Source organism: Mirounga leonina, unplaced genomic scaffold (assembly GCF_011800145.1).
Source record: "Mirounga leonina isolate KUSES-001 unplaced genomic scaffold, KU_Mleo_1.0 Mir_168, whole genome shotgun sequence".
NCBI classification, from domain to species: Eukaryota; Metazoa; Chordata; class Mammalia; order Carnivora; family Phocidae; genus Mirounga; species Mirounga leonina.
Genome location: NW_023270426.1, coordinates 8,829,481 through 8,856,906, shown reverse-complemented (window position 1 = coordinate 8,856,906; position 27,426 = coordinate 8,829,481). Strand labels below are relative to the sequence as shown.

The 27,426-nt window shown below is 36.5% G+C and overlaps 1 protein-coding gene across 2 annotated transcripts in view; it reads right to left on the bottom strand.

The window, feature by feature from the left end:
* SNX2 (sorting nexin 2) overlaps nt 1–27,069 on the bottom strand; it is a 55,750-nt gene extending 28,681 nt beyond the window's left edge. For both annotated transcript variants that reach the window (XM_035013990.1, XM_035013991.1), the window contains exons 1-5: nt 26,861–27,069; nt 7,762–7,879; nt 2,839–3,002; nt 1,454–1,520; nt 1,053–1,096 (exon numbers count right to left, since the gene is read on the bottom strand). In XM_035013990.1, coding sequence (XP_034869881.1) covers nt 1,053–1,096; nt 1,454–1,520; nt 2,839–3,002; nt 7,762–7,879; nt 26,861–26,968 — 501 coding nt within the window. In that variant the 5' untranslated portion in view covers nt 26,969–27,069. The remainder of the gene's footprint in view (nt 1–1,052; nt 1,097–1,453; nt 1,521–2,838; nt 3,003–7,761; nt 7,880–26,860) is intronic.
* Nucleotides 27,070–27,426: the final 357 nt, after the last annotated feature.

Sequence of the window (27,426 nt, the reverse complement as noted above, 5' to 3'; positions counted from 1 at the left end):
CCTCTGGCCCAGATCTCTGAGCTTCAGTCCAAGATATCAAAATGCCCAAGGGATACTTGCACTTAAATCTTGCTGCCACCTCAAATTCACCACATCTCTTGCTGGAACATAACCTCCAAGTGGGAAGGGCACCTGTTTGTATTGTTTACTACTAAACCTTCATGCTTGGAATAGAGCTGGACCCCATGGTAAGTGTTTAATAAATATTTCTTCAATGAATTAATAAATCTCACACTCATCCAAACTGTGCCGCTTTTTCTCTGCGATCCCTCTGACAACCATGGAGATCCTCTAGTCAGTGACTCAGGCATCTCTCCTTCACTCCTTACATCCAAGCCCTAATGATTCTACCTCCGCCTACACAACTCAAGAAGCCATTATTCTAGCTTCAGAATCAATTCCTTAGTATAAAATATTACTTCTCACAGCTAAGACTGCTGTAGATCTCTCTCTTGTTTTAAGATCTAAGGCCTACAATCCTTTAGGAACTGCAAAGGAATTCACTGGAAATCCTGACCTCTACTTTTTGCTCCCAACTTAGTAGTCGGCGAGATCTTTCTAAAACAAAAATCCAATTGTGCCACATGCTTGCTGGAATCTCTTCAAATACTCTCCATTATACTAAGGATAAAGCCCAAATTCCTTAATGTGGCTGTTTATAATATAGGTAGGCTACCACCAAACAGTTTTCAGTAGGCACTGCTTCCTGCAGATCCTAGAAAGCACAATGTTTTCTTGACACCTCACTTTTGTAAAAGCAAACCCCTTTGCCTGGAACGAGCATTCTCCTTTCTCCGTGTCCTGTTCCCCATCACTTTCCCCTACCTTTGTCTATATTAAGTCCCTTCCTGCATACCGTCATATAATACTTTACCTCTACTTTAGAGATTATTACACTTAACAAACTGCTCGTTAACTCACTGTAACTACTTATTTGAAATCTCAATGGATGGTAACCTTTGTAAAGACAGGAAATCCTTATACCTTAATCGCTGTTGTAAGCTCATACTACATATAGGGCTCACTATTTTTTTAAAGGAGCAAAGACTCACCTTTGTTGTTACTCTATAAGCCATGTAAGCATTCATGCCATCACCTATAAGAAAAGTCAAGCAATACTATTAAAAACAATAAGCTTAACCACCCACACAAAAAGGTATCTAATGTGAAGTAATATGCTGACCGACTTGTGATTATCGATTCATAACGTGTACATATATTAAATCATCACAATGCACATCTTAAATATATAAAATTATTTGTTAATTATAAACTCAATAAAGCTGAAAAAAAAAAACAAAATAAAATGAGAAACGAAAAAGCCCCACAAGCTTAAAAATAAAAGTATCATTTTAATACTTAACACTGCATTTAATAAAGAAAAACAACATATTAACAACCAAGGTACTTATCAAAAAGAAGCAAATTTAAAGTATAGTAAATATTGACCCACCAACTTTCTCTGGATCTGATACACCAATTTCTATATCAAAAACATCTCCATTTGCTTCTTCTTCAATCTAGAAAAGGTAATTTTTTTGATGTTAAAGATTCCACTTTATATTATTGTTATAACACTAATAACTTCAATTTTTACCAACTATCTTTCATTAGGGTCGCTGTCATAACAATTTAAAAAGCCACTCAGCACTCTGTTTCTGAAAAACAATAAAGCTTTCACATTTCCTTGACAATATTTAAACAAAAACAAAACACACATATACACATATACAAAAGGATCATCTGGAGAAGTTACAAAAAGTCTTGTTTTCTCACAACTCCTCAGATTTAGTCTTCTATAGGAATACTGAAGAATTTTTTTGTTGCTGTTCTCTAAACTGAGTCTTCAGATTCAGATCATTAAACTAACACCTTAATTATTTTTAATATTAGCACTTTTCAAAGTTGTTATCTCTACTCTTTAATGATCAGGAGGTAGCTATTACTTTTGCCGGTAGAACCCTACATATCTGTAGAAATAACTACACTTAGAATCTTTAGCATCATGATTTCTCTAATAACCCAGTAAACACATGCTCTTCTTGACGCCAATGAAAGCATTATAAAGTTCACTGAAAAAAGCAGTAAGGAGGAAAAACGATAACTTCGTGAGACTGAAGAGAAGCACTTTTTAATGCCATTATAAATAAGCAATCCTAGGGGCAGCTCTGTAGGGAAGTCTTATTATTCTCAAGAAGAGAGCATGGAAATTGTTAAATACTGAAACTATTCTGGAATAATATTAATAGCCTAAGGCTATCTAAAAGAAAATGAGTTTTTCTAACCATAATCTTTTTGTACATAATCTTTTTCTTGTACAGATTTTTAAGTAACTAAACCTTATTTGAACTGTAACATAAACTATATAAATCCTAAGTATACAGCTCAGTAACTTTCACAAACACCATTATTCACAGAAAGGCCCTCTTGTGCTTCCTCTCCACGCACAACCCATCCTGTACCTTGCCAACATAACCACTAACATTTACTGCATGATTCAACAAATAAAATTAATGTCACTTTATTAAAGTTTTTAAGGCACTTTCATACATTTTCTCATTTGACTAACACAGAAACTCTGAGAGTCATAAATAAGCATCATGAGATCACAAATGATAAAATCCTTAAGAAGGAAAGTAATGTGCCCAAGTCACTGGGTTAAAATGTGATAAAGATAAAATTAGAAGCCAAATCAGCTGACTTCCTTAGTCCAATACCTTTTCCCCAAAGTGTCTAAAGACTTTGATTAGAGATGACTAATAGGAGAGTGATGCTGGGTGGGGGAACAAAAAGCTTACTAATTACATATTAATTTAGAATACAAACATTTTCCCATACCTCATCCCTGGATCTATCGAAGATCACAGGAGCAGACATACTCTTTGATTCAATTCTGGGAGCAATGAGTGTAGTAGGGGTCACAGGTGTGACTGCAGGAGAAGGTTCTGAAGACAGGATAGGTTCCCTTTCTGGACTATCCAGAGAAACTTCTTCTGTGGCTTCTAGATACAAATTAAACAAGTTAGTTTAGGACACTGATAACAAACCCCAATAGTCTATTTGCAGTTAATGAGTTATGAAAAATATTTTTAGACTACCCACAAAAAATATCACAATAAAGTTATTTAAAAATACTTGTTATAAATAGTTTAATGAATTCTTCCTTAGTTGTTCATCAATACTTTAAAACCAACAGTGACTGTTGATTTTAGGAAGAATTACAGTAAGTCAGCTTAATTATCTATACTAGTGGTAGGGATAAAGCTAGTAGGAAAGCAATGATGTGGATAATTCCACATTCATTTGTGCTGGGTTTGTAATGTATCTTATGCTTGGGGTAACTTACCTTTCAAAATTGTTTATTCAGGCTAACATGATTATTTTATACATACAAACACAAATTTTATGGCAATAGGCTGCCCAGAACAATCCCAGCTGGGATTAAAAATCTGTTATGGAAAATCCACAAAGCTAGCCATCTAAAGCAATTAACTGCTAAAGATTACTGAATATTAGTTGAAGACATGAATATGACACAAAGCAAACAGCTGTTTAAGTTTTAATTTAAAATGCTCATCCACTTGAAAGATCTAAAATTAAACATATTCAAAACCAAATCAAATCAATAAACTGTCTACAAGCTATGTAACATTGTGCTAGATGCAATGGAGAAACACAAAGAAATGTAAAATATCATACCTGCCCTCAGGGAGTTTATAATCTAGTTGGGAAAATAAGACACAAGTATGTGGAATGTTAAATAATAATAAAAGACAAATAATAGCCAAGAGAACAATAAAAAGAATGTTACAAGATATTTAATTGCTATATGAACTACAGAACAAACACTACAATTTGAGATGGGAGGCAATACTTTAGGCTGGGGAAATCAGCAATAGTTAATGAAACTGATCTGAGAGGATCTGAATGGGTAGACAAAAAATGGGGAAGGAATTCTAGGAAAATGAAACAACAGCACAAATAAAAAGCAAAACCAGAAAAATGAAAATTACATTCAGTGGCCATGAAGAAAACCACAGTTCTGTGGGATTTATAGAACTGATAACAAGAAAAGAAAGGCAGGGCTGTAAGGGAAACAGAATCAGACCAGTGGTTTCTAACCTGAGGTTCTTAGATTCCCAGAGGTTTGGGAAGGTAGTAACGGCAGTCAGTGATCCATTTTAATACCTCAAAAAGTATAGCAGTAACAACATATTTACCTGAAATAAGGTAAATAGTGTTAACATTTACATTTAAATGTAAACAGGTCAACCTTTTATCAATCTACTCTTATTGGTTTTCTCATGTTAATGTAAGATCCTTACTTGACATAGCTCTCTATATTTTTATAGTAAACCAGAAATCTTTCCAAGTGTGGTAACCAGAAGGAAAATAGATGATAGATAAAATAGACAATTAGACAATAAATGACCCTAATGTAAAAAACTAAAAGCCTTCAGGCAGTTAAGACGGCTAGTATTTATTCATTTTTTAAAGAAATGAAACCAATGAGCAACGTAAGAAAGTAAGAAAGCAGTGTATCAAAGCTAGGAGGTGTGAGATCTATTATCTACAAACAAGCAAAACAACAAGCAGCAAACAAAAATAAATCTAAAATTCTCTAAAAGAGGTACTGCTATTGGCAACAGACCCAGAGTCAAAGGGAAAGGCATATTAACTTTGCTGATGTATCAGGACAGATAAAGTAACTTTAAGTTTTCAATCACATTTTACTTCACTGATAACAGATTTTGCATTCTTTGCAAGGACTCTGATAGGCTGTTTCAGAAATAGTAAGAAACCTCAAAATAAGAAAAGCTAAATATGAACTAAGTAGCTAACCTGGAGGAGGAAAATGAAAATGGATATTTAGATTTAGCATACTAATATAGAGTCTGCGGCTTAAAGTCTTCTCATAACTTTTAGCTAAGTAAACTAACATACTACAAATTCACAAATCTTAATTTAAACCAGACCTGAAGGTTCCAGGAGATGCCCCACAGGTTTTAAGTATAAAGATGAACTTTTCCTGGGAAGAGATACTTTGAGGACAAGTATAAACTGATGATGTCAATGCCAGGGAAGAAATATTTCACTCATAACATAGATACCAAAGAATTTTTTTAAACAAAGGAATACTCATTAAACTTAGAATTTGTTATCATTTGCTGAAATATGTAAGTGAAGTAAGCTAAGGACTCTGGCAGAAACAAGACTTAAAAGACCAGGACCATTTCAACACTGGCAATTTGCTCACCCTCACTTACTCCTCTATGATCCTTTCTTGATGTTCAGTAAAGCTTAGTGTGAAGGATGTAACAAATAGTGGAGGGGCTGTGTAGTCAAGCCTATTTGGTGAAGGCTCTCCAAGTAAACGAGTAACAGTAACATGTCACACTCAAATTTTCTGGTACCATGCCTAACAAAAAGTACCTGAAATGCTATCCAAAAGGTACCAATACTATCTAATCTTTTCATGGTTTTAAAATCAAAATGGCTAGATCCTTAGAGCAATATTGATATTCTCTCCTCTAATATAGGGGAAATAAATTAAGTACATGTTATTATTACCTGACAGTAGTCTTCACCATCCTGATAACATATGCTACTCTTTATTATGATTTCTAAGAATCATACTCCTCCATGGAGGAATGACATACATGCTTAAAGGCATTAAACTAAGAGGCAAGGATAGTATTAATCCATTCACATAAAAATGACCAGATTAGGTCTTAGAACACCTAATGATGTCATTTTGAAATACACCTGAGTTTATTTATTTTTTTAAAAGATTTTGTTTATTGGACAGAAATATAGTGAGAGAGGGAACACAAGCAGGGGGAGTGGGAGAGGGAGAAGCAGGCTTCCCGCAGAGCAGGGAGCCCGATGCGGGGCTCAATCCCAGGACCCTGGGATCATGACCTGAGCCGAAGGCAGACGCTTAACGACTGAGCCACCCAGGCGCCCCTACACCTGAGTTTAAGATAAAAGATTAAACATAAGAGGAGCCTGGGTAGCTCAGGTTAAGCATCTGACTCTTGTTTTCAGCTCAGGTCATGATCTTATCATTGTAAGATCGAGGCCCTCCCCACCCCCAAAGTTTCTATGTTTGTAGATAGCAAAGGAAACAGAAACAGATGACTATGTTTATTTTTCAGTCCTCATGTCTTTTTTATTTTATTATTTTTTTAAGATTTTATTTATTTGTGAGAAAGAGGAAGAGCGTGAATGGGAGGAAGGGTAGAAAGAGAGAGGGAGAAAATCTTTAAGCAGACTCCTCGCTCAGTGTGGAGCCCGATGAGGGGCTCAATCTCATGATGCTGAGATCATGACCTGAGTCAAAACCAAGAGTTGGATGCTTAACCAATTGAGTCACCCAGGAGCCCACCCCCCCTTTAAAACAAATACTAACACTGGCGACCATAACTGAAAGACAGTATTTAGTATAGATTGCCAGGTAGAGTAAAACATGGAAAAGATTTTTCTAATCAAGTCAAGTGGGCAAGTATCTTTGTACAGTCCTCACTTGGCAAACCGATCAGTTGTGCATACTGTTAAGAAAAAACAACAAAACCCTCACATAGCTCTGTTTGCTTCAGCATACTCCTTATGTATGAATTCTGAGATTTCAAGGTGAAAGGGTCTTTTATGAAATGGATAATCTGGAACTTCTATGTATAACTCTATACTATTAGAGGAGTACACACAATTTTAGATTAGTACCCACTAAGGAGAGAAAGCACTCATGTCATCTTTTAGTTTAACACATAAATGCCATAAAAAAACTTTTAAGGGCTGCCTGGGAAGAAGTCCATAAAAGAAAACAAAAACGAATATTACAACTTTGGTTATACTGTAAGTTGTTAGGTAGCTACTAACTAAAAAATAAATGGGAAATATGAATGGTACTTGGTATGGTATTTTAATTTTTCTGACATGATGAAATACACAAATTCATCTGTAGCAAAAACTTTTCATAAAACTAATCAAGCAGAACTCACATGGACTTTTGTCACAGAGAATCGTATCTTCAAACATACTTATACAAAAAATACAGAATGGTTCAAATATGCAACTACTATAAAAGCTGATAACACATTATTGAATTTTAACCCAGTGAAGACCAGTTCAGGTAAATTAAGTTGTTAAAGATTTACTACTTTAATTTTTTGAGTAATTAATTCCAAAAAAGATTTGCCTTTCAATATCCAAACATTAACTTTTACCCAAGTAAGTTTTAATGTTAAAGTAGATGCGACTGGTTTGAAGAGAATGCAATTTTTTTTTAAAGGTAGGACTACACCAAATCCTGCCCAGGAAAATTAATTCCTCAACCATCAATTTACTCACCCAAAAGTGAATCAAAATACAACAGGTGGTAAATACTTAAGTATTTTATTAAAACAAAGAGATTTTAACTGACTTTAAAATCCAGACAAAGATTACAATCACTGGTATTTCTCAAAGTATGAATGCTACAACCATTAGTTTTTTAAGTGTAAGTACTGATCAAAACATCAAATTATAATATGTGATTTATTTTCAAATGCTTAAAACCAGAAAGGACTACATATTTACTTCTCTCAGTGGTCTATATTTTTCACAAAGTGATCTAATTGGAAATTTCCTATCCTTCCAAGTTGGTAAGAAGAGCTACCACTATACCTTACACAAAATTTCAGTTTTTCGGGGATTTAGAGAATATCTTTTAACAGGAAATAGTAGACTATTACTAAAAAAATTAAAGATATCCATAATTACCTGCAAAAAGATCTTCTCTGTCATCATCTAGCACCACCTCTGCAGGTTTTGGACCATTTGAGTTTGGACTCACATCTTCTGTAGGAAGACTAGCTGGTTCTGGAGATGATGGACTTGACTGTTAAAAAAACAACAGATGATGGATTAGCAGGTTTAACTGTTATAATTACATCTCTCTACATTATAGAAATAGAACATTCTCTTGATAAAAAGGGAAGAAAGAACAAGAACAGCTATTCATAGTACCTCCTCTAAGGGTAAGAATAAACCCAAACCACATTTTTATTCATTTTCCTTCTTAACAAAAAGTCACTTAAGAGTAAAAAAATCTTTTCTAGTCAACCCTTTAGAGATACTAATTTGTCATGTTGAGTTATAATTAACAAAAATGTAATGTTTTACAGCCATATATAACTGATTATTTTACAATAGTAAAAAAATCAGATCTTGAAAACATGTTGCATGTATAGTAAGTTCAAAGTACTCCTTTACTGTTAACAGAAAAGTTTAACAGTAGCTGAATTAAGTCTACAATTATAAAATTTTCATGGTTAAAACTAAAAATATGCCCTTTTCCCAAACACTTATGTTTCAACTGAATTTAGGGACTGTTTCTGTACTTCTTAACCCTAAAGTATAATGAGTAATATAAGAGAATCCAGCTTTATTATATAGTTTTCTTTTAGCTTTATTATAGTTTTCTTATAATAGTTAAAAACCAATATTTAAAAAAAATCACATAAAAATGACAGTGTGTATGTCAAAAGTGTACAGCTAGATATTTTCGCAAACCAAACATGCCTGTGTAACCAGCACCCAGATCCAGAAAGAGTATTATCATCAACCCCAGAAGCTCTACTCCCATTCTTATCCTCTCCCTACCGAAGCTTCTATCAGCATGCATTAGTGTTCCCTGTTTTTGTTCTTCATAAAAGTGGAATCATACAGAACATATTCTTTTGTTTTTGTTCTTGATGTTATGTATTCAAGATACTTCCACAATGTTGTGTGTAGTAATAGATCACACATTCTTGTTGCTGCAAAATACTCCACTGTGTAAATACACCTCAATTGATCCATTCTATTATTGATGGACGTTTGAGTTTTGTACTACTATCAATAACACTTGTATAAACTTCCTAGTATATGTACCTTAATAAAGGTGAACAAATTTGTGTTTGGTATGTATGAGTAGAATAACTAGATGACAGGTAGGTGAACATTCTGCTTTAGCAGATAATCTTCTAAAGTGGTTGCATATTTTACACTCCCACCAGCAACATATGAAAATATCAATTGCTCCACGTCCTTGTCAACATTTTGATAACATTCCATCTTTTCCATTTTAGCTATCATGGTGGTATAAAATATATCTTGTGGTTTGAATTTGCATTTCCCTGATGAACAGTGATGTTCAGCAATTTTTCATGTTAAATGGCCAAATGGTTAAATATCTTCTCTTTTAAAAAAGGTTTTACTCATTTATTTAGAGAGAGTACACACACACATATGGATAGAGGGGGAGAGGGAGAGAGAGGATCTCAAGCAGACTCCACTGAGCACAGAGCCCGATGCTCAATCCCACAGACCTGAGATCATGCCCTGAGCTAAAACTAAAAGTCAGACATTTCACCAAGTGAGCCACCCAGGCACCCCTTGAATATCCTCTTTTTTGAAAAGTGTCTTCAAGTATTTTGCCCATTTTGCTATAGTTCTTAGTGACTTGTACGAATTCTTTATGTATTCTGGATACAAGTCCTTTGCCAAAGATGTATTTTCTCCCAATCAGTGGCTTGTGTACCCACTTTCTTTTTTTTTTTTTATTAAAACTTTTATTTTTAAGTAATCTTTATACCCAATGTGGGGCTTGAAACTACAACCCTGAGATCTAGAGTCAAATGCTCCACTGACTGAAGCAGCCAGACAACCCTTCCCACTGTCTTAATAGTGGACTTAGATGAATGGAAATTCTCCATTTTACTAAAGACAAATTATCAGTTTTTCTTTTTATGATTAGAAAACTTTTTGTAGGACAGTCTTTTGAAGTCACTCCTAATTCTTAAGATTTTCTCATTAGCTTTTTAAGTAAACTATCCTCTATGGCATAATGATATTTCTTCACAGCTTTCAAAAAGTTTTAATTCTTTTTAGAGAGAGAATGCGAGTGGGAAAGAGAATCTGAAGCAGACTTCATGCTGAGCACAGAGCCCGATGTGGAGCTTGATCCCACAATCGTGAGATTACAACCTGAGCTGAAACCAAGTCCAATGCTCAACTGACTGAGCCACCCAGGTGCCCCCAGTTTCAATTCTTTATAGAATTTATTTATTTTTTTAAAGATTTTATTTATTTATTATTTGAGAGAGAGAGATTGAGAGAATGAGTAGGAGGAAGGGCAGAGAGAGAAGCAGACTCCCTGCCGGGCAGGGAGCCTGATGTTGGGCTCAATCCCAGGACCCTGGGATCATGACCTGAGCCGAAGGCAGAAGAAGCTTAACCACCTGAGTCACCTAGGCGGCCACTCTTTATAGAATTTAAAGGAGAGGTTTTTGTTTTTGTTTTTGTTTTTTTTCTCTCAGGAGTTCATTCTTACAGTCCCAAACTCACAAAAGCGGGACTCCACTTACCATAGCAATTTCACTTGAAGGAATTTAAAAACAACTAAGGTTATACATTTTTCTTCTGGAAGATGTTCTGATAACCTCAACCTCACCTCTAGCTGAGTCTGGTTAGGTGAATGGCCTATATGCTCCTATAGAATATCTACTTCTCCTATCATAATTTCTCTTACCACACTATAATTATTAACTGTTTATTGATTACAAACTCTATAATTTGTTTACTAATTTTTTACTCAGTTCCTGGCTACAAATGCTCAGTGACTGTTAACTGAATTCCAAGAAAATAATTATGAATATGCCTAAGAATTGGCCCCAAGTTCGTCAATGAGATTATCTATAACACTGAAAAATTTGAAATAGCATAAAGCACATTTACATAAAAATGTAGCAGAGTAGTTTCAACAACCAGGCATGATAAAAACTCTCAGCAAACAAAAATAGAGGGGAACTTTTTCAAGTTGAGAAAGAATAGTTACAAAAACCTACATCAACTTTTTTTTTCTTTAATAAGCTCCACGGGACACCTGGGTGGCTCAGTCGGTTAACTGTCTGTCTTCAGCTCAGGTCATGATCTCAGGCTCCTGGGATAGAGCCCTGAATCAGGCTTCCTATTCGGCGGGGAGCCTGCTTCTCCCTCTGCCTGCCACTTCCCCCTGCTTGTACAGGCATGCGTGCGCACGTTCTCTCTCTCTCTGACAAATAGAGAAACAAATAAATCTTAAAAAAAAAAAAAAAAAAAGTAAGCTCCACACCCAATGTGGGGCCTGAACTCACAACCCTGAGATCAAGAGTCACATGCTCTATCCACTGAGCCAGCCAGATTCCCCCTACATCAAAGTTAATGGTGAGAAACTAGAAGCTTTCCCACTAGTATCAGGAACAAAACAAGGATGTCAACTGTCACCACTGCTTTTCCACATTGTACTGGAACTTTCAGTTAATGAAATAAGACAAGAAAAGGAAATTAAAGGTATACAGATTGGGAAGGAAAAAATAAAACTGTCTTTGTTCAGAGATGACATCAGTGTCTAAGAAAATCCAAACAAAAAAACCTCTCAAAACTAATAAGCACTTACAGCAACATTGCAGCATACAAGGTTAGGAAACAGAAGTTAATCACTTTCCTACATAGCATCAATGAAAACAGAATTTCAAGTTAAAAACAGTAACATTTATATTAACACCCCCAAAAATGAAATACTTAGGTATAATCTAAGAAAATATGTGCAAGATCTATATGAGGAAAACTCCAAAATTCTGATGAATGAAATCAAAGAGCTAAATAAATGGAGAGATATTGCATGTTCATGAATAGGAAGACTAAATCTTTTAAGATGTCCCTTCTTCCCAACTTGATATAGAATATTTGATGCAATCCCAATCAAAACTCCAGGAAGTTATTTTGGGGATATCAATAAAATGATCCTAAAGTTTATTCAGAGAGGCAAAAGACCCAGAATAGCCAAAAGAACACTGAAGGAAAAGAACAAAATTGGAGGACTGAAGCTACTTGACTTCAAGAACACTTGACTTCAAGTGTATAGTAATCAACATAATGTGGTAATAGATGAATGGGAACAGAAAAGCCCTCAAACAGACCCACCTAAATAGTCAACAGATCTTTGACAAATGAACAAAGAATAATAGAGAAAAAATAGTCTCTTCAGCAAACAGTGTTGGCCTAACTAGACATTCACCTGCAAAAATATGAATCTGCACAGAGACATTACACCCTTCACAAAAATCAACTCAAAAGGGATTACATACCTAAATGTAAAGCACAAAAGTATAAAATTCCTAGAAGGTAACAGGAAAAATCTAGATGACCTTGGATTTGGCAGTTAGTTTTTAGATACAATAACAAAGGCACTCTTACATTAAAGAATTGATAAACTTCATTAAAATTAAAACTTTTTGTGAAAGATACTGTTAAGAAAATAAAAAAACAAGCCACAGACTGGAAGAAAAATAGAAACATGTCCCACATCATATATCATCAGGGAAATGCAAATTAAAATGAGATACCACCATACCTCATGATAGTGTATCTATACAGCTATTAGAATAGTCAAAAATCTTTAACTCTGACACCACCAAATGCTGGCAAAAGGAACTCTCTTTCACTGTTGGTGGGAATGCAAAATAGTACAGCTAGCTTGATAGTTTGGGAGCTTCTTGTAATAACTAAACATACTCTTATCATAGAGTCCAGTAATCACTCTCTTTAGTATTTACCCAGAAGAGCTAAAAATTTATGTACACACAAAAAAACAGGACCTGATATTTACACCAGCTTTATTCATAACTACCAAAACTTGGAAGCAACCAAGATATCCTTCAGTAGGTTAAGAGGTAAGTAAACTGGTGCTTAACGTCAATGGAATGTTACTCAGCACTAAAAAATGAAATGAGCTATCTAGCCATGAAAAGACAGAGAAAACTCAAACGCATATTACTAAGTGAAAGAATCCAGTCTAAAAAGATTACTTATCATATGATTCCAACTATATGATATTCTGGGAAGTGCAAAACTATGAAGACAGTAAAAAGATCAGTAAGTTAGAAGGGATGAATAGGCAGGGCACACATGATTTCTGGACAGAGAAACTACCCTGTATGATACTATTAGGGTGGATACACATCATGTCATTACACACATGTCCAAACCCACAGCATGTAAAACACCATAAACTATAAACTTTGGTGATTACAACGTGTCACTGTAGATTCATCTATTGTAACAAATGTACCATACCACTCAGGTGGAGGAAGTTGACAATGAGGGATAATGCATGTATAGGGGCAATAGATGGGAAACCTCTGTACCTTCTACTCAACTTTGCTGTGAATTTAACACTGTTCTAAAAAATAAAGTCTAGGGGTGCTGATTAAGCAGCTGCCTTTGGCTCAGGTCATGATCCCAGGGTCCTGGGATCGAGCCCCACATCAGGCTCCCTGCTCAGTGGGGAGTCTGCTTCTCCCTCTGCCCCTCACCCTGCTCTCATGCTCTCTTCTACTCTCACTCTAATAAATAAATAAAATCTTAAAAAAAAGTCTTTAAAAAAATGAAGCAGAGTGGCACAGGAAAAGGCTTATAATATGCCATTACATGGGAAAAGTAGGTACCTACACATATGATTCAGCCTTCTGATAATATTCATTAAAACGAAGATATACTTGTATTGAGTAAGACAAAGGCACTAGGGGTCCTATATATAACTTATACAGCAAATTGGAGCAGTCGCTCATTTACTAAAGGCTGTGAGAACTTACTTGTCTTTGCTCCTGCCTCCCCATGACTCTTTCAGTTTCGTAGTGAGGGCAAGAGCTGTTCTCCACTGTATGCGCTGGAGTATGGAGAGAGTGGCCACTGAATGAGGAAGTGATGGAAGGGAACATGGATGACTTAATTGCCTGGAGCACAATTCTGGGGTGATCAGAACTAGTTCTCCAAGATATGCGACTGTAGACATATTAGTATTTTTAATAAATGTGTATTTACTCCCCTACATTATCACCTAGTCGTGTGCTGGAAATTATTTTTATAAAAAGTTCCAAGGTTGTTGCGAATCTCTCTTCAATTAAAAAGTAGTGTTTAAGATTCCAAACAAGATTAAAGAAGCCCACTAGAGCCCCTTTCCCACTGATTAACACTAAAAGCTCTGGATAGAATAAAAAAACAAAGACCTAAAATTAAATAATGGCAGATATATTAGGGAAGGAGACAAAAATGTGAGGGTTAATTTTATGATTTTCCCCCCTTCTTTAACTTTCAGCTTTTCCTGAGAATGGCTCCAGTTGTAGAAGTATATTAGTAGTGTGAGCAGCAATGACTCCAAGAAAAACTTCTATCTTCTGATTATAACACCAAGGGCCCTGCTACCAAGAGAATGTAGGGGGAAAATTTTTCTTTTCTTCCTCTCCCTATTCCATTTTCTTTCCTGGCTGTGCCCTGAGGCCAAACCTAGTGGCTTAGATGCATGAAACCAACAATGATGAGTATTGACATCTAAAATCCCAAGAGAAAATCTACTTTTCTGGCCAGCTGAACCAGGAAAAGGGGACTCAGAAATCTGAAGGGGAGAGGACAGAAATCCTCATTAGTATTTTCACTCCTTTCTTTCACTGCTTTTCCCTAAGAGTGACCCGAGCTGAGCAAACGTGTGTGACGGTGCAGGCAGCTACAACTCTGACAGAAGACAACGTTTCTGAGAAATAGCCTTAGAAAACAGAGGTCAGTGTCTCTTTCCCAAAGACCAGATTTGTTTACTGTCCATTATAATACAGACAATGTCTCCTCTACAGCAAAGAATAGGCACACATATTGCCTATTATAATGATTTGGGTTCCCTAAGCTCAGGTTCTTCAGCTGTGACACAAACCAAAGACAGATAAAATATCAACCTCCCCCTCCATCACACCACCCCATCGAGAGAGAGGGGGGAAGTTACAGAAACACCATACTCATGCTGCTTGCTATGCTTTGAGTAAAAGTGCTTAATCAAGTCTTCTTCCAGCAACCATAAACAAGTTAATTTGTTAGCTTAGAAGGAAGGTACAATTTCAGACTCTTTACAGTTCCTGACAGAAAAAGTCAGCAAACTTGAAGAAAAATCATTAGAAAATATCCAATCTGAGTAACAGAGAAGAAAAAAACTGGGGGGGGGGGGGGGGGAGCAGAAACTCAGGGACCTGTGAGACAATATTAAAAAGTTACTGGAATCCTAGAGAAGTACACAAAAATATTTCAATAAATGATGGATAGAAAGTCCCAAATTTGGGACTTAGAAAAACCTAAATTTATAGATTCGAGAACAAGCAAACTCCAACAGGACAACTTCAAAGAAAACCATACCTAGCCACATCATAAAAAGTGGCTGAAAACCAAAGATTAAAAATAAAAAACTTAAAGCAGCTAATAAAAATTACATTCAGGGAAACAATTACAAAGACTGCATATTTCTCATGAGAAATTAGAGATCATGACAGTGGCACAGTATCTTTACAATGCTTAAAAAAAAAAGGTCAACATAATTCTATATCCAGCAAAAATATCTTCCAGGAACAAAGACGGAATAAAGATATTCTCAAATGAAAGAATACTATAGGGATCTGTCATCACTGGGCCAGTTTTTTAAAAAAGTTGGGGCAGGGGGACCAAAAGACAATCGTTAGCCTGAAGATACATGATATGAGTAACATAAATTTGGATCTTCAGGAATACAGTGAGAATCACAGAAACAGTTACTGGAGAAAGGTAATAGACCATTTTTCTTCTCTTACATTATTTAAAATGTATATGACTAAGAAAGCAAAAATTATAACACTGTCTGGTAAGGTTTTCAATGTATGGAGATATAGGTGAAAACTGTAACATCCAGGAAGGGAGGTAAATGGTTATAAGGATCTGCATTTTACTTGAAGAAGTATAATATGAACTCTAATTAGACAGTAAATCATTAGGTATATATTTTGTAATCCCTACAGCAACCACATACATATGTAATATATAATATACATTAAAATATATTTATATGTATTATAAACAAACTATTTATAGAGAGGAAGGAAAGATAAAGCAAAAAAACCCAGTAGATAAATTAAAATTACTTACAGACATTAAGATAATACAAAGAAGGGAGAAAAGGGGAAACAGAAAAACTGAAAACAAATAAAATGGTAGATCTAATCCAGTTACAGCAATAATTACATTAAACACACCAATTAGAGGACAGAGGTAGCTAGGCTGGATATAAAAACAGCAATACAGAACAATATGCTGCCTACAAAAAAACTACCTTAAAAACACAGATAGTTAACAGTAAAAGAATGGAAAAACTATGTCATGCAAACAATCAAAGAGATGGAGTGCTACCTTAGCATCATAAACTTCCAATAAAGAGTATTATCAGCAATAAAGAGGGACATCATATGATAAAAGGATCATCTTACCGAGGAATCATAACAACACTAAGTCTGTGTCTAACAACAGAGCTTCAATATGAAGATAAAACTGAACTGAAAGTATAAAAAATTAAAAATCTACAATTATATTTGGAGACTTCATCACTCTTCTCACAGTAATTGATAGAATAGATAGGTAACAAGGCAAGACAGAGTAGACCTGGAAAAACTTTTAATCAACTTGACTTAACTTTATAGAACACTCCAATAGTAACATCAGATTATATACATTCTTTTCAAGCACATACAGAATATTCACCATAAGAGACCATATTCTGGGCCATGAGACAAATGTTAACACATTTAAAAGAATTAAATCATAAAACATTTTCTAACCATAATCAAATTAAACTAGAAATTAATTTCAGAGACATACTGAGAAAATCCCCAAATTTTGGAAATTAATACATTTCTAAATAACCCATCGGTTAAACAGTAAATCAGAAAGGAAACTAAAGCACAGTTTAAATTGAAAGAAAACAAAACACAGCATCAAAATTTGTGGGATACAGCTAAAGCTGTGCTTACAAAGAAATATATAGCTGACTAATACTCAAAAACAAAACAAAGAAGCAAACAAAAAACAGCCAAGTTTCAAATCAATGATCCAAGCCTCTACGAACAACAGAAAATCAAGAAAGCAAAAGTTGATTCTTTGAAAAGATCCCAAGATATTCTCTAGCAAGACTAAAATAAATGAATAAATAAGTAAACAAACAGAAGACATAAATTATCAATACCAGGAACGAAAAGGCAGGGGCAACACTCACAGACACGATCACAGGATAAAAGAGTATTATGAAAAACCTTATGCCCATAAATTTCACAACTTAGACTGAATGGACAAATTCCTTGAAAGATCCATACTACAAAAGTTCAACAAGAAATAACCCTGTATCTATTAAAGATAATGAATTTGAAGTTAAAAGTCTTCCAAAAACAAAACTACATGCTCAGATGATTTCACTAGTGAGTCCTATCAACCTTTAAAGAAGACAAGACTAATTCCACACAACCTCTTCAAGAATACAGAAGAGGAATACTCGTCTCCAATTCCTCTAATGAGACCAGTATTTCGGGTACCAAAACCAGACAAAGATATTACAAATAAAAGAAAATACTACACAAATATCTATTGCAACAGACATGACAGCCTAAACAAAACACTATCAACTGAAGGCAGCAACATATAAAAAGGGTTTTATGACTGTGACGGGCTTATCCCAGGAATGCAAGATTTATTCAGTGTTTTAAAATCAATCAATATAATCCACGTTATCATTAACCTAAGAAGAAAACTACATAATCATCTCATTAAACGCAGAAAAAGAATTTGCCAAAACCAGCCTCCATTCAGGAATACAAAATTTCAGAAAACTAAGAATAGAACTTCTTTAACCTGATGAAGGACAACTACAAAAAAACTTATGGGGCACCCTGCTGGCTCAGTCGGTAGAACATGCAACATTGAATCTCGGGGTTGTGAGTTCAAGTCCCATGTTGGGTGGAGAGATTAAAAATAAAATCTTAAAAAAAAAAAAAAAAACTTAACAGATAACATATGTAGAGAGAGTACTTCCCTCCTAAGTTCACTAAAGGGAAAATGATACCCACTTTCACCACTCCTATCCAATATTATACTGATGGTCTTAGCTACTACGTTAAGGCATACAGATTGGAAACAAAGAAATAAAACTCCAAATCACAAACAGTATGATTATATCCATGAAAATCCCATGGACTCTCCAGAAAAACTACTAGAACTAATGAGTTTTTAGTACAGTTGCTGGATAGAGGGTCAATATGCCACCAATGAGCAAATGTAAAAAGAAACCATGAAATAAGTATAAACTAACAAAATATGTGCTAGATTGGTATGCTGAAAACAACAATGATGAAAAAAATCAAGTAAACCAAAAAAATGGAAAGAAATAGCAAACCTATGGCTTAAAGGCTCAATATTGTTAATATGCTAATTCTCCCCAAACTAATCTACCGACTCATCACAATCCCAAATCAAAATCTGAGGTGGAGTTTTGGTAGAAATCAATAAACTGATTCTAAACTTTCAGGCAAAAGAAGTAGAAAAGCGAAAACAATTTTGGAAAGAAAAAAATCAATGGACTCATACTACAAATTTCAAGACTCAGTTACACTAAGACAGCATACAACTGGCAAAAGGAGTCAGTAGATCAGTGAAATAGAATTAAGTCCAGAAATAGATGTATACACATACATATGCTCAAATGATCTTTGAAAAAGATGCAAAGACAACTCATCAAGAAACCTTTTAAGTTTAGCTTCTAAACTCAGCATAAAGCATATAAGATTCATTGATGATGTATATATTGAAAAATACAACCAACCAACTTGAAATAACATTTACAGACCACTCCACCCATCAACATCTGACTATATATAACCTTTTGAAGTGCAAACATAGTATTTACCATAAAAGACCATATTTTGAGTCATAAAACAAACCTTAACAGTGTGATTATTTTTCAATAATTGGTGCTGGAACAACTGGATATCTATATGCAAAAAAACCCGTAACTTGAACTCACATGTAAATTAACTGAATCCTAGGCCTAAATTTAAAAGCTAAAATTTATAAAACTTCATTAAGAAAGGATTTCATATGTGACATCTAAAGTACAATCAACAACAGCAAAAGATAACTTAAACTTCATCCAAAAAACAAACTTTCGGTCTGTGAAAGGTAATGTTAATAGCATAAAACGAAAAGCCACAGATTGGGTAGGGATATTTGCAAAACACACATCTGGCAAAGGATTTGTATTGAGAATACATGAAGAATTCTCAAAACTCAATAAGGAGATCCAAATTTTTAAATGGGCAATAGATGTGAAAGAACATCACCAAATATGATTTTCAGATGGTGACTACGCACATGAAAAGACCTCAACATCACTAATCATTACAGAATGTACATTAAAACTACAATGAGATAACACTACAAACCTGTTAGAAGGGCTAAAAATCACTGGTGTGCTGGTAAATGCTTAGCAACCATGTCTTTGAGAGAGAAGACTCTGACTGACAGCTTTTGCTCATTTTTGTGGCATAAACATGCCTGCTGTGGCTGATTACCCATCACTGGAAGTGGACTTGGGAAGATACGCACTTAACACCATACAAATACAAATACCTCAAGAGCATTAAGAAATAATAAAATTCAGTAAGGGAATTAGGAAGTGACAAGCTTTGAATATTTATTACCTTCATTTTTAAAAAAGATTTATTTATTTAGAGAGAGCGAGTGAATGAGTGAAGGGAGGGGCAGAAGGAGAGAGAGAGAATACTGAAGTTGATTCCCCACTTAGTGCGGAGCCTGACACTAGGCTTGATCCCAGGACCCTGGAGATCAGGACCTAAGCCAAAATCCAAGAGTCAGCAGTTTAACCGACTGAGCCACGCAGGCGCCCCACCTTCATTTTTAATATAATTCATTTAAATATGTTTGTAACTTAATTTTAACAATGGCTGTGTTTAATACCAGTTTACAAATTCTTGACAATTTAACAATCACTTTCAAGACAATATAAACCAGCCTAAAGCTCGCCACTACCTAAAATAAAAACCGACACTAAGAAGTGCAGACAAGATGGCAATAACTAGTATTCTCATTCATTGCTATGGGAATGTAATGATACATGTGATTTGGAAGAATTTGGCAGTTTCTTTCTTTGCTTTCTTTCCCTTCCTTCCTTTAATCTTTCGTAATTTTATTAGATTTCAAAGATGGAATGAACAGAAACCTGACCAGAGACTAAAATAGACAAATCTAGCCGCACAAAAGGTTCCCTGGGGCGAGCTTTCAAGATTCAAACATTCAATAATACATAGTGTAACTCTCTGAATAAGGGTAAAATTTCTGTATTAAAATAACTTTTATGACACCACGAAATACAGTGACATGTTTTGTATTGAAGCATCGTGCTTTTTAGAACATGAAACCATAGATTAACAATTCTCAGACTTGGGGAACAGTGTCCTAATGGGTATGTTCCTGAGTTGTATTATTACTATAGCCATTAACTCATGGGACTAAAAGTAAATGACTTCACCTCTTGTAAACCATTCTGGCACAAGTATGGCAGTTTCTTACAAAGTCAAACATACCACATAAGCCAGCAATCCTAAGTATTCACCCAGAAGAAATGAAAACTGTGTTCATACAAAAACCTGCACATAAATGTTTATATTGACTTTACTCATTAATGCCAGAAGCTGGAAACGGAACAGTCCTTCAACAACAACCGTGATACATACACACAATGGAATACTAAATTCAGCTATAAAAAAAGTAATTAACTATTGATAACAGGCAACAACATTTGAATCTCAGATACTTTATGCTAAATTAAAGAAGCTAGACTCAAAAAGTTTTATACGGTATGAGTCCATCCAACAGATCAGTGGCTGCCAGAGATAAGAAGTGGGAAGTGTTAACTATGTGAGAGAATTTTTTTTAGGTGATGAAAGTGTTCTGTATCTTGAGTGAGGTGGTAGTGAATTTTACTAAATTGAGGTTAACTGTGCCCCAAGTAAAAACTACCATCCCAGAAGAAAAAGAAAAAAACCACAACCATTCCATTTCGTAGGAAAGTGGGTATTTGTAAAATTGCATTAAAGGGAAATTGTATTCTTAAGAAAAAAGTCTGCAAGAAAGTAACTCTGCCTCAAGCAACTTCATTTAACAGCATTTTTTAGAGGCTCTAAAAATAGTTCATTCTAAAATCCTTAAATTTAATGGTTTTAAGGGAAAGTGGTCAACTAGAGTGCTACTGCTTCATAAAAGTTTTTAGTAATTTCCAGTGCTCACCCCCTTTAAACACCTGATCACAAAATGTTTCTCTGAAACAAAGGTAACTCACATTGAAATTTCCAGAAAAATGAGTACATTTAAAGTTGGAGGCCTACCCAGAGATCAGAAAACAGAATTAAGAAAACAACTTATACACCATTACTACCTGTTGTGTAGGCACAGTACATACTAATTTAGTATGTATCAATAGTCCCCTGTCTTACTCTACTTATTCTCTGATAATTTCACCCACTTTCAGGATTTCAAAGATCATTTCTATGCAATTAAGTCACTCCAGTGTTCTATACCATTTCTGTGCCATGTGCTTATTTCAAATACATGTGTATCACCTGGTATTGGCAGGTGTCTGTTCACACAGCTTTGTTTATTATGTTGACTCCTTTCATATACTCCATAGGTCAGGGACTAGATGTCCAGAGTCTGGTTTAATGTAATCATTCAATAAATTTATGACAGATTTCTAAATCAACATTTCCAGCCCATTCAGCAGTTCTAACTGCTTGATGTTCTCTTCACTGGTGTAATGTATCCCTAAGTGAAATGAAACTTGTAATTCCTTTGTCAAAGAATCACCTGAAGAGAGGGAGACATAAATGATGTCTTTAGATGTCTAACTTTTTATCTACTGTTCCATCAACTTCCTTTTCTCCTTTACTATTTGTGCTTTCCTTCTTGAGGTCTTTAACTTCAGGCTTAAAATAGCCTCCAACTCATTAACTTACCAGTAATACCTCCCACTCAAATTTACCTCTCAGACTGCTAGCACATTAATCTTCCCAGGTGATCATGTTAACTGTCATAAAAATCTTTCATAGCTCTCACCCACCTACATAACAGATTCCAAAGCCCTTCACAATCTCACCACAGAGTAAACGTACACCCTATATTCAGCCACCCACAGAATTTTTTATGGTTCCCTAGAATATGGACTGACCCTTGAGTGACCCTTGCTATTCTCCCACTTGGAAATTTCATTACCCCTTCAAGGTCTCTCTTAACTATTACCTCTTCAATGAGCTTCTCCCAACCAAGAGAAGCATTTACTGTTTATCTACTATGTGTCAATAACACTGATAGGAATTACAATCTCCCCACTGTTTCACTGGTACTTTCAGTGAAAAGTGATGTATTTTCAGACCATACAAACACAACCTGTATCAGAGTTTTCTGTACACCGCTTTATTCTGTCCTCAAAGACTTGGAGCAGTTTGCTGATATTTGCACTCTGATTATCATATAAACAGTAGAGCAGAGGGTAAATACCCAAGTATTTGTTTAAGTCAACGAAGTTAGATGTCTTCGGAGCACGGGGTTAAAGAAAAGGAATTTTAAGACCATCTGGAAATTCAATATGAAATGCTCTATCATCTCTATCATGTGACACAATTGGGCAAACTATGGTCCCCATCTAAACTCCAACTGACCCTTGTATTTGAGGTTGGTATGAGAACCACGTGTGAACATCTATGGTCAAGCGATTTTCAACAAGGGTGCCAAGACCACTCAAATGAGGAAAGCATAGTCTTTTCAACAAATGGTTCTCGGACAACTGAATTGCCACGTACAAAAGAATAAAGGTGGACCCTACCTCATGCCATACACAAAAATTAACTCTAATGGATCAAAGACCTAAAAGTAAGAGCCAAAACCAAAAACTTCTTAGAAGAAAACAAACATGTAAATCTTCATGACCTTGGATGTGTCAGGGGATTCTTAGATACGACAGTGAAAGCATGAGAAACAAAATTTTAAAAATAAACTGGACTTTGTCAAACAATTTTTAAAATTGTTAAGGACACCATCAAGAACATGAAAAGACAACCCAGAAAATGGGAGAAAACATCTGCAAATCATGTATCTAGTAAGGAACTTGTACCTAGAATTATATAAAGAATTCTCATAACTCAGTAATAGACCACTCAATTAAAAAATGAGCAAAGGATCTGAATAGACATTCCTCCAAAGAAGATATACAAATGGTCAACAAGCATATGAAAAGATGTGCAATATCTTTAGTTACCAAGAAAATGCAATCAAAACCACACTAGGATAGCACTTCACACTCATTAAGATGAACAGAACCAAAAAAAGTCATATTAACAGCTGTTGGTGAGCATATGAAAAAACTGGTACCCTCACACATGGCTGGTGGAAATGTAAAATGGTGTGGCCACTTTGGGAAACCTGTCTGGCAATTATTCAAATGATTAAATGTACAGTTACCACAGGACCCAGTAATTCTACTTGTAAACAAATGTTTATTGCAGCATTACTCACAAGAGCCAAAACCTGGAAACAATCCATACGTCCATCAACTGACGAATGGATAAACAAAATGTGGTATAGCCACACAATGAAATATTATTCCATTCCATTCTGTAAAAAGGACTTTGAAAACATTATGCTAAGGGAAAGAAGCCAGTCATGAAAAATCACATTTTATGATTTCATTCATACAAAGTCCAGAACAGAGAAGTCCATAGAGACAGAAAGTTAATTAGTGGTTATTGAAGGTTGGGGACAGAGAGGCTTGGGGGATGGGGGCAAGGGGTGATAGTTAAAAAGTACGGGGTTTCATTTTGAGGTGATGAAAATGTTCTATAACTAACTGTGGTGATGACTGCACATATCTGTAAATATCCTGCAAACCATCAAATTGTACACATTAAATGAATGAATTGCATGGTATGTAATACCTCAATATAACTGTTTAAAATACAGAACAAGACATATAAATTTCCTGACTTTATTTTTTTATTAAAGATTTTATTTATTTATTTGAGAGAGCACGAGAGAGAGAGAAAGAGAGAGAGAGAGAGAGAGAGAGAGAGAGAGAACGTGCAGGGGGAGGGGCAGACGGAGGAGTAGACTCCCTGCTGAGCAGGGAGCCCTAGGTGGGGCTGGATCCCACGACCCCGAGATCAGGACCTGTGTCAAAGGAAGATACTCAACCGACTGAGCCACCCAGGTGCCCCGTTACTATTTAAGGTGTTGTCTTACTACTCCATACTGCTTTAGGGCAAGCACCTTTTAAGCTTAGGGCTGTATCATTTAAGTAAAAAGCAGTATTCCTAAACAATTTAAAGCTTTGCCTCTCAGGTACCAAAAAGAACACGCTTTCACTAGATTCTTTCTACTGCTCACTCTATTCCCAGCCCCCTATGCCAGGGGCTACCAGTGTCTTGTTTCACAGTCAGAAGAGAAACGAACACTAGGAGTTTTAAATATGCTTCATTAACTGAATTTGGCTTTATGTGACTGTTCTTAATTGTGAAAGGAAAGGAGTCTAATACTGTGTTAAAAATATACTCATACCTAAGTTGTATGGTCATTACAAGCGTAACAATGATGACAGTGAAAATGTCTATAATTTTATTTTCACCTATATAGATTTCAATTGATTTTTTCCTCCAAATACCCTCAGAGGAAAAAGTTTCTACATAAATAATTTTTAAAACTCTGACTTACTTTTTCCTTAATTAAAGACACTAATTTATATGTCTTTCAATTTACAGCTTAGGTAATAACTATTCAAAGCAGATGATCTCCATCAGAATCATCTGGGGCTTAGCAACTCATTATTGTCTATGGACCAGAAGCAAAGTCAGGAGGAATTTGTTAAAAAGGCATAATAATAGACTTATCCCAGCCCTACAGAATCATAATTTGCACTTTAACAAGATCCCTGGGTAACTTCTGTATAAAGTTAGAAAAGCACAGATCTAGAGACATCTGCATTTCAAACATGAATCCCCAGGTTTCTCCTACACAGTGAGGTTTGAGAAGCACTTCTGAAAACAAAAGTGGAGTTACTAAAAAAGAACATTCCTTCAGAGCACTTTTGGTATACTAAAAAACACCGCTATATAGCCTTCCTGTAACAGTTTGGAAAGCAAAAAAGATTCTGAATTTACAAATCTCAGTTATACTACCTTAAAGTTAATAACCTGAATGAATCTATAAAAAGGGGGTTTAGATAAACAATCAAAACCAACTTTATTTACAACTTTCACAGTGCACTAACCAAGCTCAATTTATTCATACTCAAAACTTCTGTAGACTTTTATTGAAAAACAAAAACAAAAACAAAAGTCAAATACCTTATTAAAAAGTCCCAACCAAATGGGAAATACAGATTATAGTTCCTTTTACTCAACTCCTAAAAGCCTCAATTAAACAGAATGCTTAGTGTTTAAAGTATTCAAGTTTACACTAGGTCAATAGTTTGTTTCGATCCTAGCTGGGGGACAACCTTTGCAGCCCTCAAGGAAATACAGGTCTAACTCCCGTTACATTTTAAGATAGTTATACAGTACGTATAATGGGCTAAAAAGATACTAAACCCAAAAGGTTAATCTGTTATGCAAGACAATTTTTACTAATTCTTAGGATGCTGTTCAGACAATGAATCCAGCAAACATTTACTAAATGGAAATGTTCAAGACTGGGAGGAACACAAAGATGATCAAGGCACTATCAGCCCCAAGAAGCATATAATCTGAGGGGAGGTGGGGTTTGACTGAGAACCTGTATACACAATTTGCAGAGTATGGTCAGTGTGGAAACTGGTTCCCGGAAGTTCCCAGTAAATGAATTTCGAATAAAGGCTATTTTGCAGTAATTTTCAACTGATTTGGTGTCTAGATGCATAAGCCAAAAAAGCTTACTAAAAAGCACTTTATAAGGAAATACAGCCCAAGGTAAACAATCTTCTGGGCAATTTGCATACATTTTAATACACATACACACAAAAAACTGGGCTATGAGGTGTGGCCGCCCTCACCAAATGCAAAGCAATTCAAACCCGAAATGGATCTAGGAGGCCAATACAGTTAACAGTGTTTCCTTTGACAAAAACAGGAACACTCAACTTCAGAGATCGCTGACCATGCGAGAAAAGAGGAAAAAGGGAGTAAGGATCTGTTTTTACTTCTCCGTGGTAACTTAAAAAAACAAAACAAAACAAAACCAACAACGAAACCAGCACCTGCCTGGACTACTCCCACCCTTCAACTTAATATTTTATAAACACTCTTATTCTTAAAAAGTCTAGGAACTAAAGACGACAAAACCGGTTAAATGCATTTAACAGTAGAATACTGAGGCACCTCCCTCAAGGGGAACCAGCAGTCCATGAAGGGTCATGACTGGGAAAAGTGCATCCACACGCTCCCTGGAGAGCCACGGCCACTCAACACTCAGTTCACTGCTCTCCCTTTCAGGGGCACACCCTCCCTTGGGAAGGGAAAAACAAGCACCTCTCCAAAGGGACTGCGGAGGTCACCGGGAGGATGGTGAGGTTTATACCAGGACTCAGGGCAAGCCCGTCCCTGGTCTGGAGAAGAGGTGCAAGTGACACCGAGGAAGGCCAGCTGAGCGGGGACAGGGCGCTGAGATGCTCGGGCCGGTCCCTGCCCCCCCCGAGAGGATCAGGTCGGCCCCCGGCCCGCAGGCTGGTCTCCTGAGGAAGCCTAGCCGTCCAGGCCAAGCTCCAGCCCACTGACAGGTACCTGAGGTGGGGCCCGCGTCACAGGTGTCGCCCCGAGCAGGTCCCTGCAAACCCGGGGGGGTGGGGAGAGACCAGTCCGGGCAGGGGAAAGGCACCTAAAGGTGAGACGCGCGGCAGTAGCGGAGCGCAGCACCCACGGCGACGCGGTCTCACCTCTAGGGTGGACACAGTGCTGGTGAACAGGTCCTCTCCATCCTCCAGCTCCTCAAAGTCGGTGGGCTTCGCGTCCCCCAGCGGAGGAGGCTCCCTCTCGGCCGCCATCTTCGCTCGTCCAGACGACTGCGTGAGCGGGGCCTCGCGGACCTGTCACGTGAGCACGCACGGCAGTGCTGGCGCGCCGGCCGTCCCGCTCCCCCCCGCCCACGGACCCGCCCCTCGTGGCCCCGCCCCCAGCCACGTGACTGCGCCCGCCCCGAGCGCGCCGCGCTCAGCTCCGCCCCTTTGCTTCTCCTTCCAGTTCTGCGTCTGGGGTCTCGTCTGCCTTTCGCCGCCCACTTGCTGGCCAGACTGGGGTGACTTTTCTTACCCTCACCTTCGTACCACGTCTAGGCCAAACGATTTCTCGGTATTACCAGGTTTAAAAGGATTACCACTTTTCAAATCTGCTTTAGGAAGTGGAAGAGTTTGGGGACCAGTCTTTGGGCTTGGATTATACACAGAGGACAAGATTGAGGACTGGTGGAAGAGAGACATCTCTACGCTGTCCAACAGAACCCTCC